Source organism: Notamacropus eugenii, chromosome 1 (assembly GCF_028372415.1).
Source record: "Notamacropus eugenii isolate mMacEug1 chromosome 1, mMacEug1.pri_v2, whole genome shotgun sequence".
NCBI classification, from domain to species: domain Eukaryota; kingdom Metazoa; phylum Chordata; class Mammalia; order Diprotodontia; family Macropodidae; genus Notamacropus; species Notamacropus eugenii.
The window spans coordinates 567633093-567650841 of record NC_092872.1 but is presented as its reverse complement, the minus strand read 5'-3'; the positions used below and the strand labels follow the sequence as shown (position 1 = coordinate 567650841).

The window sequence follows — 17749 nt, the reverse complement described above, 5'->3', positions numbered from 1 at the left end:
TAGGTGTGTGACCCTGGGCAAGTTATTTCTCACCCTCACTTTTCTAATCTGTAAAATGCAAATAACAATATTCATAAAGGATTGTTATGTGGGAAACAGTTTTTAAAACCTGAAAATACTATAGATATGAACTATTATTTTATTGTTATTATTATTGTTTTCTTGGTAACATATTTAAATGTCTTCTCGATAAAGGTTCTTTATAGGAAGTAGAATCAGAAAATACCTAAAAGAAATATAAATATATAGATATCCTATAAAACAGATGTGGTCTTGAACTTGTCAAATGTTTGTTTCTCTCCCTTCACCTCATCCCCAAAATTCTTGAAATCTACTTGTCCCATACCAATAATACTATTGTTCTTTGAAATAGTCCTTGGGCGGGATGGAGAACAAGTACAGGTCTTTCATTTTTAAGGATGGGATCAAAATTACTCTATACCACTTAGCCCTGATAAATTTATTAATTAAGAACACATTGTGAATCAATCATTTAAAGTTTAGATAAATTGTAAAAAGTCTTTGAAAGCCACTGGATGAATTGCAGTGACTTTACATAGTAAGACTGTCCTAGTTGGGTGAGGGATGTGGTCATGAAGAATTCCTATAAAATTGGGACCTATATCAGAACCAGGGAGGCATTTCAAAGGTCTAGCAAAGTAACAGGAGGAATTAGCACATCAAGAGTCAGGTTGGAAAGAATCAAGAGAGGTGCAACCATTGAAAGAAGAGAAAATGGTATTGAGCTATGGCCAAGAAATCAAGAAGACTTACTGGCCCTAAAAGTATTTCTGGGCAAAATACTGGGGCAGACATCATCAAGTGTACCCACTTCCTCAGGAACTGAGGGAAATTACAAGAAATGTCTGCTTTTGTCCAACTTTCCTTCTTGGTGCCTATTAATAAACAAACATTAATATATTCTTTTCACATCTTTACCCAATGTTTCTTGTGACCTGAAATTTGTCACAACCAGAAAGAAACAAGGTATTAGCAAAAGATAATATAAATGTAAATTAAGGCAGACAGCCAACATTCTGCTTAGATTTTAGGAATTTTCATAACCGGGGACTTGGAGCAAGTATGATGGTGTTAAAGCTTTTCATTTAACAAAAAATTCTCTGTTGAAAACTACTTGCTCTGTCCCAACTATATCATTGTCCTTTCAGGTGATGTTGACCTGAGTGGTCAATACATTTTCACTAGGCTTATTGATCAATAATTGTGAATTGATTATTGTTAGAGAATATGACAAATATATATTTCAGAGTTCAATCATCTTAGTCAATTAGTAACAGAGTTTGTGCAAAGTTACCCACTATTTTACACCAATATATGGTTCTAGACTCCAGACCTTACTTTAGTTTCACATCCCATGTAGATGTCCATCTAGATTATTTTATCATTTGGCTGCCTCTTTGGGGGTTTTTTACATCTCCCCAGAACAAAACTGCTTTCCTTAGTCATCACTTTCCTGTATATGTTAACTTCTCTTACTGGAATATAAGTTCCTCTAGGGCAGAGATTATCTCTATTTTTTAAAAAATATTTGTATCCTCAGTGTATAATATTTGTATCTTCAGTATAAATACATAAATATATTATATATAAGTATATAATATAAAATTACATATAATTTTAAAAAAATTTTATATATAATATAAATTTATATATATATATATATACATATACAAATATTTATATCCTCAGTATAATCTCTGATAGATAAGTGCTTAATAAATGTTTTTCATTCATTAATTCAAATATTTTCATCAATTCCAATGATCTAAATAATATATTAATATTTTGGCACCAGTTTTATTTGTTTTTTACAATAACTGAAAGCAATGTCTAGATTTTTATTTTGCATATTTGCTATTTGTAATTTGAAAGCTTTATTGTTTAATTAGGAGGTTAGTATAAAATGCAGATTTTCAACTAATCTATTATTCATGAGATTGCCAGATGACAAGAATCTTGAGGATAAGAAAACATGTTTTTCTTTTTCTTCAAAGTTCAATTGACATCTTTTTTTTAGTCTTGGAAGATCACCTTTTCATTTTTCCAGGCTATAGCTCACATTATCTAGGTTTGGATATACAACTTTGGAACAGTGTCACACACGTTTTCCTCTGTATTTTGGCATAATAATAGGAATTGTGAGGTTGAAAGTCATTTTTATATACCTCATCTAGAATAGGTAGTGTCAAAGTAGATACTTTCCCCATAGAAATTTAGAAGTGAATGCTATAAGGAAGAAATAACTTCTTGTGCTCCAAGAAATGATGATGTAAATTCACAGGTGTCATTAAAAGAGGTTATCTAATAATGGTCAGAGGAAGAAAAGACAAGTTTGGTGGTTCATAGCTCCCTTATGAGGAGTACCAAGTGAGGTCTTTACCTATGTGACAAACAACACAGGAGTTCACTATCTTCAAAAATCAATCAATAAACATTTTTAAAGTACCTATTATAAAAACAGTCCTTGTTCTTAAGGAATTTACAGTCTAATGGGGGAGACAACATGTAAACAAATACACACACAAATACACAAAGCAAGCTATAAATAGAATAAATAGGAAAAAAATTACAAGAGGGAAGGCACTAGAATTAAAAAAGATCATGTGCGTTTCTGTATTGATAATGATATAGACATATCCCGGATTCATATCCAGGCCTTGACAGATAACTTCCAGAGATAAGTCAAACCTGATGATCACAATATATATCTGGTGATTCATATGGAAATAAATGATTCAGCCAGTTTCCCAAGTTCTATCAGGAAACATCACAAGCTATTTATTGAAGATTTCTAACCAGATGTCCTGTAGGCATCTTCAAAACAAAACTATTATGCCCCTAAAGACACCCCTCTTTTATTGTTGAGGGTACCAACATCCTTCAGTCAAAGTCTTTCCAGATTGATAGGACCTACCAGATGTTTTGTTCTGCAGACAGGGCCTTTGGGAAGTCAAGGTCACGTGACTGAGGAATCTGAGTATTACTACAATTACAACAGTATTGGGAGTGAAGTCTTACTCTTATAATAAAACAAGTCCAAAGCTGGCATACTACTGGCAAAAGTACCTTTGGCATTCATAAGGAAGTAAAATTAGACATCCAAACAATGTGATATTTGATCAGGGTAAGGAGGGGGGATTTTGTTGTCAACACTACTTATTGGGCTTGCCAAATAAACTCATGAGTAAGACCTCTGACAAGGTTTACAAAATCTACTGAAAGCTTTGTTTTCTGTATTAGTCACTTCTGGATATTTCTGTAGCATCCATACTTATTTTATTTATAATGCTATGTCTACCCAAACTAAGGGAGCTAAATAATTGAAATGACCATACCACTAAAAGGATTTGTAATCTAAAATCTATGAATTTAAAATATATATATATATATATATGTATATATGTATGTATGTATGTGTGTGTCAGTGTAATTGGTTTCTTTGTAAACTTATGTATTTTATTTTATGCATTTAAAAACATTCTGAGATGGGCCCCATAGATTTCACCAGACATAAAAATTAAAAAAAAAATTAAAACCCAGCCTAGAAGATACTGGTTATCTTTTAAGTATTATTTTCAGGGGGTATTCTTACCATGATCTCATTCTTCAACCATTTCTACCTTACTAGAAACGAAGTTTCCACTATGAAGAACCCCTATTCCCACACTCTATGCTATCCCTCTTCCCCTCCTTTCCAGCACCTCAATAGGCGAAATCTCCCATTAGTCTTTGTATCTGTCTCCAGCACATAGCACAGTGCCTGGCACATAGTGAGTGCTTAATAAATGCTCTATCCATCTGCCTGTCTATCAATCTGTCCATCTACCTATCCACCTATTACTGAGGCAAAGAATTTTAGCAGTGTTTGAGCAGATTCTCTAAATTCATTGTAGAATGCATGAATGAATGAATTCTACCTTAATTCTTCACATCAGACTAAATGATTGAACTAACTTAAAGGCTCATTATTCAGAATTGTGTTTTATGGATCCAATTTCTTCCTCTGAGTTCCAAAGAAAGGTTACTTACCTACAAAGATCATGTCATATTCTTCCTTTAGAATTTAAATGTATATCATTGTTGTTAATACAACTCCTCAAATTCAAGTGAAAAATACATAGTATTGTGCCCAAGATCTAGTGAACTTGGAATATAGTACATATTTCATTATGTCTAGAAAAAAATTGAAGAGATTATTTTCACCACAAAATAAGAGTGTGTGTGTGTGTGTGTGTGTGTGTGTGTGTTTAAGTCCCATGGAGGGAGGGCAATTTTGAAGGAGTTTGCTTGTGTGTGTGTGTATGCGTGTGTATGTGTGAATGTTGTATAAATATTTGCATATATGTGTGTATATATACATATATGCATATACACAAACTGTTTTAAAAGTAAAAAAATGGAAACTAAAAAAAACATTAATAAATATCTAGAAACTAAAACATATAAACTGAGAAGCTGATGTGAATACTACATAGTTTTTTAGAAAATATTGTCAAACTGCACAAAACAAACTGAAATCTTAACATACTTTTAAAATATAAAATATGATGGTATAAGCACATTTTGATGGCTTTGGAGATAATAAACTATTGAAAACTTGGTAGTCATATAAATAATTTGAATGTGCTTATACCATCATATTTTATATTTTAAAAGGATGTTAAGATTTCAGTTTGTTTTGTGCAGTTTGACAATATTTTCTAAAAAAAATTATGTAGTTTTAAAAAGTGCTAAAATTTTCATTTAATTTAGTCAATGAAAATTTTTAGTTGCTTTCCAGTATTAGCCAGAAGTGAAAAAGACTATAGGAACTCTCTAAGATCCTTTCCAGCTCTAAAATTCTATGATAATATTCTTTTAAATATTTCAGCTTTCATTTATGTTAAAAAAAATTTCTGTAAAACTTAACATTTTATAGTTCCTGAATTATCCTGACTTCATTTAAATTAAAATCAGTGAAAACTGGTCATTGTATATATACGTCTTCCAAGTTCCTTAACATTTATTCCAAATTTAAAGTATTATTCAGGACTGCATAGTAAAACAAATCTCCATTCACGACAAGATGTGGTCAGTATCCCCTTGCCTATTCTATTCATTCTAATCATCTCCCCATTGAATTTTCTGGAAATTAAGCAGCCATAATATTATTGTTTCTACATAAAAGTCAGATTTTATTTATCAAGTGAGATAGCAGCTAACAGTTGAGAAAGCTTAAGAGAGATTAAAACATTATTTTCATGAGAATGTGGATGAACCTTAAAAATATTTTTCTATATCATAAAAGTAGGATTTTAAAAACCATCTGTAAAGTGCATAGAAACTGATTTCAAATGAATACCTCCAATAGTTATTTGCCCTTTTTTGGTAGTAAAATATTGAGATTATATATATATATACAGTCTTAAGTGAAATATAAATCATGCATTACTCATGTATCTCTACATGTTCTAATTGACTGTACAACTGCAGAACACAGACTATGCATTTTGCAGGAAATACCCTTATGGGATAAAAGGAGTCAGTTTTCTTGGCTCATGTCCCACTGCCAGTAATGTAGTGTACATAATACTTAGCACCAAGAATCTTTCAGAATGAATACTTAGTCTGCATGGTGAAATAGTTACATTGGTCCAAGTTCAGCAAATGCAAGAGATTCTGTAAAAGAAATAGCTAACAATTTTTCTATAATATATATACCTCATAACACTGCAAGTACATAGGATTCTAGTAAAAAAGCATTAATATAATATTAGAAGCCAACAATATGTTGTTTGGTAGTAGATGTTTCAATTTACTGAACATTTTGTCTTAAAACATGCTCTTTTTATGGAATATTTTATAGACTATAAATAGACTACAGTTTTCACCTCAAATTTTTATTGAAAAATGTAATATAAAATGCTACTTTGTTAAAATATACAAAACATGCATACCACTTTGGAACAAACAGCTGACTTATGAAAGCAAACGAGAGCATACGGACTGATATGTGTTCCCTGCCTTTTCTAACCGTTACAGATTTTACTCTGAAATCCATAAAAGAAAATATAAATAAAGCCACACATCTGAAAAGATGTAGGAATGTTTTAAGAATTGTTAATGGAAAGTCTTCTTGCACTATCCCATATGCTGAATTTTTAGCACTTGCAAATTCTTAGTTTGAGAAAGTCTCTAGGATGATTAAGTCACAAGAGCTTGGAAGAGGATGAATTGATATAATCAGTTTAGCATTTAGAGTATCCGCTACAGTAGCAAAAATCAAAAAACAAACCCAGTGCAGGTTTCCTTGCACTTTACAAATTACTAAAAAATTGTTTCAACCGTAAAATTTGTTTCCATAGTGCTTGTAATCCCAATTCTGCAGCAGAGAGTAAAATAGGCAAACTGACAGAGTAGCCGCCACTACTTTATTGCACATGTTTTCCCTAAATACTGTGCTTTCCCCTCCCACCCTCCACCAGTGTCGACACAGCTTAAATCATGTGTTCTATGATTTAGTTAAAAAGTTATCCTCAATGGCAGACTCCATGACCGGTAAGTATGCTGCATTCACTTTTATATATTTAACAGAGGAATCTGCCAGACCATAACAGAAGAAACCAGCTCATCTTGACGCTGTTGCTTGGCTTTCTTATTTACTCTTCTATGCCCCTGTCCTCCACAGATGACTAATACTGAACTTGCCTTTGTTTTCTTGAATTGGTGGCTCTTCCCTTTATTAAGTGCAATATTTGGATCTTTCAAGAGCTCATAAATGGTGCTGTCCTCTGGTGCATGCTCCAAAGAGCTAGATCCATGAGACAAGGTTAATGATCCAGACGATGATGACAGGTCACTTTTTTGGGTGATGGATCCCACTGAGTCCCCTAACCAAACTGCATTGTCAGTGGTGCTCTGACTTAGATAGGAATTAGACACCTCATCTGGAAGGATGTCCTTCTGGTCGTCACCCTGAGGTTCAGAGTTGGGAAGCAGACTGTTTCTAGAGTGACCTTTGCTTTTCTTGTTTAAAGCTGTAGCCATAACAAGGAATTTCACAGGGCCATTATGTGCATGGTATGAAACCATACCTCTGCCTGAGGGGGAGAAAACACATACTTTTAAAATGGAGAACAATACTGCCTTTACGATGTATATAGATATTAAGCAAGTATGAATTTCACTCCCACTTTCTGCAAGTAGCCTTTACCAGTTCTTCTTAATGTTAGTGTCTCCGCTCTGTGGTTATTTCCAATCTATTCTGCTTTTAGATTGCATGTAGCTGTTTGCATGTTGTTTCCATATTAGACTATCAACTCCTTGAGAGCAGGACTGTGCTTTGCTTTTCTTTGGTCCATAGACCCCCACCCCGCACCCCAGTACACAAGAACTTAACGAATGTTTGTTCGTTTGACTTGACTCCTGTGTCCCCTACCCTAAATATCTAAATAATGTTAACACTGAAACATTCAACTCAAGTCAAAGTGTTCTCAGCTTCTGTTATTATTAATTTGGGAGATAATAATTTGAATATTTTAAAGGTAGAAATCGAGAGAGAGGCATGGTGTCAAAGGATTGTTGGGTCATAGAATTAGAGCTGGAAGAGGTCTCAGAGGACATCTAGTTTATAGAGGAGAAAACTGGTGTTGAGGGAAGTCAAGTGACTTAACAATGGTTACTCCAGTAGTAAGCATCAGCGATGGGATTTGAAACCAAGTTCTCTGACTCTAAACCAATATTCTTTTTTTTTTTTACTATTTGTTCTAACAGCTTAACAATTTGGCATTAGAGATGTCAAACACACTGAGGCATGCACATGAAGATACAGATTAAAGAACAACTGGGAAATATTTAATAGAGTAAATAAAACTATAACATAACATGGATAATGTGATTTTCAAAATTTTCCAAGACCTAGTTCAGTGGCCCATTTCTATTTGAGTTGAACACTACTGGTCTACACAGCTGCCAAAAAGAATTCTTAAATTACAGGTGCCCAGTTCAAGGATCTCCACTGGCTCCTTATTGCCTTTAGCATTAAAATTCTTCTGTTTAGCAAGCATTTAAAGACCTCCACAACCTGGCTCCAGTCGACCTTTTCAGACTTATTACATATCATTTCTCTTCATTTACTTTGTATTCTAACCAAACTGGTTTTTCCACTATTCCTGACATAAAGCATGCCACCTCCCACTTCTGGGCCTTTGCATAATCTGCTCCTTATGCCTGGAGTACATTCCACTCACTCCTTATCTCCACCTCTTACTATCCCAATGGTACTTCAAAGCTTTGCTCAAGTACCATCTTCTACATGGAGACTGTCTTAAAATCCATATGTCCAGATACTAGCTCTCTACTCTCCCTGCCCCCCCCCCAATTCCTTTGGATTTGCTTTATATATGTTTTGTTTCTACTTATATATGTACACCTTCTCTCCCTCCTCCTCTCTCTCCCAACCCAGAATATAAGCTCCTTGAAAGAAGGAACTGTTTTATTGTTAAGAATATTTTTTATCATCCAGTACCAGGCCTGGAAGATAGGAGGTGCTTAATAAATGCTTGCTGATTGACTGATAGGAGCCCAAAATGTATAGTTTTGCAAACTGTAGCTTCATATGTAAACCTGAACCATTTAATCAGTTTTCATACATATCTTCTAAACAGTAGTATCACCTATACCTTATAGCCCAAATATTACAAACTCTTACTTTCTTTGAACAACAAAGACTTCCAGTTTATTGTCTGTGTTACTTCCTCTCCAGACCTTTATAAAAATTAGTATTTATTTCTATGAAGCCCCTGAATTAAACAATATGTGCGGGTCGGGGGGTGCATACATATACATATTTACACACTTTATAGTTCAAGGATTTCATAGAAAAATGTATATTTACATATATAGATATGTGTATACATACATATATACATAAATATAACGTACACTGTATACGTATATACACATATATAGTTACCTCATCTTCATATGCTTCTCTTTCAGTATTTACTCCTTAGATTACAAACTTTTGTTATTTCAAATGTCATAATTGCTGTAAATGAATCCAACCATTCAATCAACAAATACTTATTAAGTGCCTACTATGCACCATTGAACCAATACCTCAACTTCTCCATTTCATGTTTTTAAGCTCCTAAACAGTAGTCATGTGTTGCTTTGGTGCTGTCATTTTGCAAAAGAGGATGACATACTTGTGTGAGACACTATCTCATGGAAATAGTACCAGAGTATATATTTCAGGGCATCATAAGAGATGAAAAATGTATATACTAAAAACTTGTAGTCTTGAGAATGTTAATAACATACAACCATGATTTAGGAAATTTCATAAAGTAAGGATGTGTTAGCTGGGAGAAGAGAAAAGATAGGGTGCAGTTGGGAAAGTATGGGATGGTAATCTGGTTTAACTCTTTCATTTTACAAAAGAAGAAAAGGAATCAGAGAGGTGATATGATTTGATGGATGTCACTCAGATATAAATGGCAGAGCCAAGAGGTGAACAATATTCTTGGGATTTTCCAATACTCTCTACACAACAGTGGCTGTATTTGCATATTTAAAGGTAAATCAGGTGAATTAGGCTTATTTTGCTTGCTTCTACGCAATAGAACTAGAGTAGCAAAGGATGGAATCAATTTTGGCTCAGCATAAGGAAACAACAAAAATCAGAGCAATTTGAAAGTGAAATAGATTACATCAGAAGGTACTGAGTTCTCCATCAATGCACATCTGGAATGCACAAGTACATTGTAAGATGTACTAACGGAAAACCACTTCTCAGGCTTATTCACACTCCAATACAGGATGGAGTAGAATAGATGATCTCTTGAGTTCCTCTCCAATTCTTTAATGCTGTGATTATGGGAAATGGAGAAGTGACAGAAGGGCTGGTGATCTTTAGTCTTGCTTGTCAAACTAACTCTATACTGTGTGAAATTTCCACTCTATGGATCTTAGTTTTCACCTTTTATAAAATGAATGTTCTGGATTACAGGATATCTGAGATTTTTTCTTAGCTCTAAACAAGCCATAGTCTTTTTGTATTTTAATATTTACTACCAATAAAGTTAATTTGTAATGAACTATTTTATCTTGAAAGGCTTTCCCCATTCCATTAATGAATAACACCAAGAAATAGAAAAATCATGAGAGTTTAAGTTGATAATAAAAATCAGACATATTATATGTAATATATAAGATATACATATGTATATCTATATATGTCACAGCATACTAAATCATAGGATACTAAAAACTTCAATAAAGTTTAATCTGTATAGATCATAACAAATAAAATGTTTTAAAATTAGTGTTTACTTAAATCTAAAAGAATTATTTAGACATAAATATTTGAGGCTCTTCACTCACCAGTTACTTTGGGAATCCCTTGCAAACGAGGAACTGGAAGAGATACAATGATTCCCAGATTTGTTCCAACCATTAATAAACCATGACATACCAGCAGACTAGTCACAGACACCCGCTGTTGTCCTATAAAAATCGTCAATGGTCTGAGATTATTTCCAGTTACAAAGTGTGATCAATATATTAAGCTAGAATAAATGCAACATGTATGTCAGTATATATTTAAATATGATATCAATTAACATCCTTTATTAATCATCTACCATATATCAAGTCCTATACAAAGGACATAAATGTCCCTGCTCTCAAAGAGTTAACATCATATTGAGAGAAAATAACATGAATAATTTAAGCAGACACAAATACACACACACATAGTAAAGAGAGTGTAATTGAAGGGTGATGCATTAACAGCTGGAGAGGTGAGGAAAAAGTTCAAGGAATTAGTCAAAGAAATTATAATTTTTATAGAATTTTTAAGCAACAAGGAGCCTTTTATAGTTCATGTAGATTAGTTTCCTCATTTGGGTGATGAAGAAACTGAAGTAAGAAAGTTGAAGAAGTGACTCCCCAATTCCCTCAGATCATTTTCCACCTCAGGGGCAAGAACTCATTATACCTTCATTATTATACCCCCACCTCCACCCCTAATTTTAAGCTTTTTTTTATGTATTAACTCCTCCATTAGATTATGAGGGAATGTAATTTCTCTTTGTAATTCCAGTGCACAATGCCTGACACATCGTTGGTACTTAATAAATGTTTCTTGACTATGTCATTGGAACATAGGATCACCAATTTAGGGTTGGAAGGGATGGTAGAGATCTTCTAGTCTAACGCTTTACTTCATAGATGAGGCATATGAGACCTGGAAAGGTTCTCATGATACAGGTATCAAGTGAGAGGTGATTTGTGAACCTAGGCACTCCAGCTTCAATCTCATTACTCTTTCAACTGTGACAATTTACACCAAGTCACAGCTACTAAACGGAAGAGAAAAATGCAATTATTTTCAAATAATTTTCTACTCAACCATTTCTTCCAGAGGCAGGCTTCTTTCCTTTTCTAATTTAAAGGCAGGAGGGCTAGATTTTAATTTTCTCCACTTAATTATTCCATTGACCCTGTTCCTGTATTTTCATCCCAAGATGGTCAGCATCAGCCATAGCACAAAAGTAATAAATAGATCTGAAGCAACTCTCCTGTGTTTGTCTGAGACCAATCCAACACAATAACCCAATTTATCCCTACCATGTAATAAATGGCCCAAGAAAAGAATTAGAATTAATTTGTTTCTTCCCTTTTCTATAGAAATATAACTTATTTTCAAAAATCCTTTTGGAAGTTCTAATGTAAAAGTGCTAGCTTCAGGTAAACCATGATTTGATAAACCATGCTGTGATACTCCTTAAACTGTAGGACATGAAGGTAAAGAATTCGCTGTCACTCAACATCCTTTGAAATCTCAATTCAGGCTTCAGCAATTTCCAGTTGTGGAAATCATCTTTTTTTTTTTTTTTTAACCACCATAGTGCCTGAAATATATGACTTTATTTTTAAATGCTAACATTCATTCTTAATATAAAAGCTTAAGTTATTTACATTTTATGATTTATGAAGGCTTTGTAGATTGGAAAGAAAATAACATGACTTTTAGAAATTTGCTTGGGAAGTCAGGAGATATTTTTTTAATTTGCAAAGCTACCAGAGGTGAGCATGGCCCCACAGTAAAAAAATGAAAACATTAGTTTTATTCCTCTTTGACTGTGGTCTGTCACTTTTTAGAAGAGGTTTATAAATCTGAACTTTCCTGTATACAGAGGTTTTAAAATTTGCACAGCACTTCTCCACCAACAACCCAGTGATGCTAGTATTACAAATGGAAGTATGTGACTTCTGTTCTGCTACCTTTTCAAGTTGTTTGACTGGTTTGTCTCAATATAGAAAGAGTCTGCAAGGCAGCTAAATTGTTGATGAACTTGCTTCCAGGACATAGATTACCTCTGTACTTTTCCCTACCAGCTCTTTGATAAGGACCAAAAAGAAAGATTTAGCATTTTAAAATGACATCAACAGCAACAACTGAGGAACTCTGATTTTCTAAGCCATTTTGGCTATTAGTCAATTGATTATTGCTTGATTAGGATCTACCCTGCAGAGGTAGGAATTTGGGAAATATATTGGAGAGTCCCCACAGGGTGAAGCCTCTTGAAAAGCAGTCAGACTTGTGTTTGGCCTAACTATCAAGAAGGGAAGCCACAGCAGTACTAGCTTGTCAAGACAACTCTATCCTCCCATTTCCTGTGTTGGAGGTGGTAGTCTTTACAGTTGAGATCCTCAGAGAGTAGAACTATAAGGAGCCTTTTGATAGTTTTAGAGAAAGAATCCCTAATGCTTTCTGAAAGAGCACTAGGAAACCAAACCAAGGACTGCAGCTAAGTTTGAAGATGGAGGTAGCAGAGACTATAACTGCCTAGTTGAAGCTAGTTCAAGGGAATGCAGATAGAAGTCAGACTCTAGGAGGAAGCCTGGTCCCAAACAAGCAAAAAGCTAGAGAAATTGAGGCTGTAATGGAGTTACCTGGAGCTAGAAGAGTAGAAACTCAGAGGGAATGGGGTCAGAACTTTGGAAGTCAGACCATTTGGGGCAAGTAGGCAAGAGGTTCAGACACATACCTTCCTTTTCTCCTCTCCTCCGCAGCCATCTCTAGTCATCCTGATCTATAGCTTGCCACTGGACCCAGATGGCTCCAGAGGAGAAAGTGAGCTGGTGACTTTGTACAGTCCTGCCTCACTTAAATCCAATTCACTCACAAGTCATGGTTCTTTCAAGAGTGAAGGACAAACAGCAGCAACCCCTCTCTCACTCTAATCCCCCCCCAAGCACACATATACTATAGACTCTGAGACTATAATTCTGTTTTTGTTTTTGTTTTCTCTCTCTCCTTGGACTCTCTTTGAGAACCCAAAGTCTTTTCCTCTGAGCACTGAGGAAAGTCTCTTTACTTTTCTTTGTTTTCTTTGTTTTACTTTTCTTTGTTTCTTTATTTTGCTGTTATAAACAATGGTAACCACAGATATTTGCTAATCTGCGTGCACTTACTGGGATTTGTGGTTGGGGAACATCAGTCTAAAGGAGGAAAGAAAACAATTTTAAAAGATTTAAAAATGATTCGTCAGAATGCTATCTCTGACAGGGGGTCAGAACTGGAAAGATAGAGAATTATAGATTCTTTTTATACCTTTCCAAAGCAGAGAAAAGATGGTCATACTAAGGAACCCATCAGTAGAAAGGAAAGGTAAGAAAGTAGAAAGGCAAGAGTGGAGAGCCTGAACAACCCTGCTCTCCACTTCACTCCACTGCTGCTAGACAAGATTCATTATCTCCATTTTCTAGATGAAGAAACTGAAGGTCAGAAAGATAAAGTAATTTGTCCAGGATCACACTAATTACTATCAAAGCCTGGATTCAAACCTAGGTGTCTTTAATCCAACTCTATAACATGAACCCCTACATTATACTGCCTCTAATTAAAATATAGATATATTTTCACAATAGGTTTGAGAATTGTGAGCCATGTACAGATTTGTAGATAAAACTTAAGAGAGTTGACCATGGCTCAGGAAAGTTAAGTGACTCGTCTATGGTCACAAAACTTGAAAATGTGAGAGCTAGGATTTGAATTCAGGACATATTGATTCCAATTCCAACACCCTTCTCTAATGCACCACATTGCCTCTAGTTCTCTAATGAATAACCTCAATTTGAAATTGACATTCTCTAATTCTGTAAGTTTACATTTCTGACTAACATTTTCCCCTTGTTTGGGGTCCTTTCTCCCTTCATATCTAGTTAATTCAGATTATGGATAATAGCCAAGATTTTCCTGGAGTTTTGGTACAGTTTTTAACTTAATTTTAATATGGTAGGTGAACTATGTACTAGACATTCTGTAATCCTTGGAGTAACAAGCAGCAAATATTCTCTTTATCAGTGATATATTTTAATCCTATTTGCCACACAATACTATTAGTTCATGAGTCTTTAAAAACCTGTATTATTTTCAGTATCTGAAATGATAATACAATAAATAAAATTGTGTAGCAGTCATCAAACTTGAATAAAGCTGCTTTTGAATGCCATTTTATAATATATATCATATAGGTTATTCAATTTAAACAGCAAGAAAGACTTAATAGAGACTAAAAGATAATATTCCAGTGGATCTGTGATCTCATCCTTGAGGGTATTTTCTCCAAAGATGGGGATTGTACCTCATCCATGTTTGTCCATTCTGTACCATTCTTACTCATATCCTACCATAAATTCTCTATGGGATCAACTCAATATCTCAGAGGCATCCTTTAAAATTTTTTTACTATAGGGTGCCATTGTAGCATATGAACTGTCCATCAATTAACCCTCACTGATGTTATATGACTGGCTTATTGGTTTGTTTGTTTTTTCTGATCACACATTTCTAATGATATCTTTTTGCACAGATTCTCCTGCGTAATTAATTTTTTTATTTGTAACATGGTTCAGCTAGGTTGTGTCCACCATTATCTGGAGGTGATCATTTGCATTATCAATAGATGCCTTTCCATTTCCCTTTGTATGGTTATAAACTTTAACTCTATAAGGACTCTAGAATTCCATGACTTACAACTAAAATGAAAACAAACAAAAACATCCCAAGAAGAGAATATTGCTAAGGGATTCTCATGAAATTCCTTAAGAAGTCAATGTGTTAGTCCCTGTATATAATGTCCCATAATCTTTTCTATCCCTTTATCTTTGTGATTGAATACTAGAAGATAAGAAGAAATATTTAAACTGATCAAAATTTCAGGCGATAAAGAGGGTAATAGTAAGATGCTTGAGAGTATAAATAGGTTATAGCATATCACTAGTGATGACTACTAGGAAAGAAGCAGCATTATAGATTATGCTATTAAAAGGAAGCTGTCTGGTTATGTAGTTTTGGTGAAGGATAATAAATGGCCAGTCCAAGTGTTACATACGTAACCCTGGAATATTTAAAGACTTAAAGGATGCCCCTCCTATCCCCTAGAATATTGGGTGGCTGCTTTATGGAGGAATTGTAGAAGAATGTGGACAAGAAGTGTACAAGATGAAAAGTAGTGGATGAATTTTAATATGTACAGATGGAGGGAATAACCATGTGAATGAGATCACAAACCTCAAGTGTTCAAGGTAATAAGTGTCACATTTCCAGAATGTTTGCTTAGTATTCTATCAATTCTGGGTTTGAAGCCAATCCCACATTTATTAGTTCTTCCAGAAATAAACATTCCAAGTTATATCTTCCTCTGTAGATAATTATCCTCATGATGTTGATTTGTGGGTAAGTGGAGGATTATCAGAATTATTATTCAAATAAATAATTTTAATACACATAGGCAAACGAAGATGATGGGACTTTTCATTTTCCCACTTTGATACTTTAAAAGTCTCTTCATAAAACACATCTATAAAAGACATAAAATTTTAAAAATTATCTTTGACCACTATTAAAAACAGAAACTGGTAAGTCACTGTAAAATAAATGGTGTATAATTCCATCTACTTTCTCTTTTCTTAAAAAATGCTTTCCTGAAAGCATTTAAAGTACATATACACAAGCCATTTTGCATCCTATGGAAATAATATATACAGAGAAATTTTATTCTTGAGGATATCTGCTGCTATTTTAAACAATTTTCCACAATAATTGGTAAAACTCGGTAATCCCAGTTCTACCATGTATTATATTTCTGGGGTTAAGGCAGCCTCTTAGGGTCTCATTTTCTCTATGTCTAAAATAAGGGAGTTGGACTAGATAGCCTTAAAGATTCCTTCTTTTGACATCCTATGGTCTTTGAGTCTATGAAGTATTTGGCTGTTGTTATTGTTGTTAAAGGTAGGTGGCACAATGGAGAGAGTGCCTGCCCTGGAATCCAGAAGTCTCATTTTCATGGATTCAGATCTGACCTCAGACACTTACTAGCTCTGGGATCGTGGGCATGTCACTTAACCTCTTTTGTCTCAATTTTCTCAGCTATAAAATGAACTAGAGAAGGAAATGGCAAACCACTCCAGTATCTTTGCCAAGAAAACCCCAAATGGGGTCACAAAGTCAGGCACAACTGAAATGACTGAACAAGAATGTGTGTGTGTATGTATGTATGTAAAAAGAAAGAATAGGCGTCTGAAGAATGATTTCAAAGGGAGGAAGAGGAGAAAAAAAAGCAGTGTGTGGGGGAAAAGGAATGTGAATTGGTAGGAGGATAAGAGGCCTTAAACAGACTCCAATATCAGGAAAGACTAGAGAAAAACATCTGAACTACAATGGGAACTCTTAGAAGATCTTCTACAGACTCACACCACATCTTTTATTTACCAATAAAGATGAAAAAGACCAATGGAACCCCAGATGCTAACTTTTCTCTCCCACTTAACTAGAAACTCTCAGAAGCAGGATGAAATTATTCATTTCAGGGGCCAACTAAAGATCCATGTTTGGATTTTCTCTTACGTGACATGTTCTATTTTTAGCCAGAATAAAAGTCAGTAACATGGGGAGCTCCCGAGGCAAGCATACTTATTCTGGCTAAAAGTTCTTCTATTGTCTCTAAGGTTTGCTACGGCAGTTGGGAAAAGGAAACATCATAAAAGGTAGTCTGGGTCTTGGAGCAGCAACCTTCTGTCAGGCTACCCACTGGAAGGGCTGGTGTGATCAAGTCCTACAAAGATTCCAACACACCGAAGTTCACTGAAATCTCAAAGTGGTAACAGGAATGGCATTGAGGTAAAGTGGGAAGGGTAAGGAAATAGGAAGACATGAGTGGCCACTGACTATTGGAATTTGCCTCTTCAACATAAAGCCTACCAAGGGCGGGGAACCCGTGGCCTCCAGGCCACATGTGGCCCTCTAGGTCCTCAAGTGTGACCCTTTGAAGACTCAGACCTAGAAGCAGCAGGTTCCCCACCCCGGGTCTAGTCTAGCCTAGCAGAGCTTAGTCTAAAAAGATCAGTCATATCAGCTTTCTTATGAGGGATATAGTATTTAGAAAAATATCCATGGGTAATAAAATGATAAATTATTGGCAATTATTATTTTAAATGTAATTTCTGGGGGCAACATTTATATGTGAAAACCAGGTACAATTATCTTAAGACTAAAAATCATGGTCAGCAATATCTGTCTTCCATTAAATGGGTTAAAGGTCTTTAAAATTGTCCTTTGAAATCTTGTTATAAATGAAAAACCAGGAAACAGCAGCTTCAGGATGTAACCTACAACAGCTTGTAGGATATGGTAAATAGAATTCCATTAAAATTGTTCTAAGTCACTTTCTAAACC

General features: G+C 34.6%; 1 protein-coding gene across 6 annotated transcripts in view; it reads right to left on the bottom strand.

The window, feature by feature from the left end:
* Positions 1–5168: 5168 nt before the first annotated feature.
* The window catches only part of ARHGEF10 (Rho guanine nucleotide exchange factor 10), a 222008-nt gene continuing 209427 nt past the window's right edge, over positions 5169–17749 (bottom strand). For all 6 annotated transcript variants that reach the window (XM_072634362.1, XM_072634365.1, XM_072634367.1 and 3 more), the window contains 2 exons: positions 10387–10509; positions 5169–7100 (listed from right to left, as the gene is read on the bottom strand). In XM_072634362.1, coding sequence (XP_072490463.1) covers positions 6580–7100; positions 10387–10509 — 644 coding nt within the window. In that variant the 3' untranslated portion in view covers positions 5169–6579. The remainder of the gene's footprint in view (positions 7101–10386; positions 10510–17749) is intronic.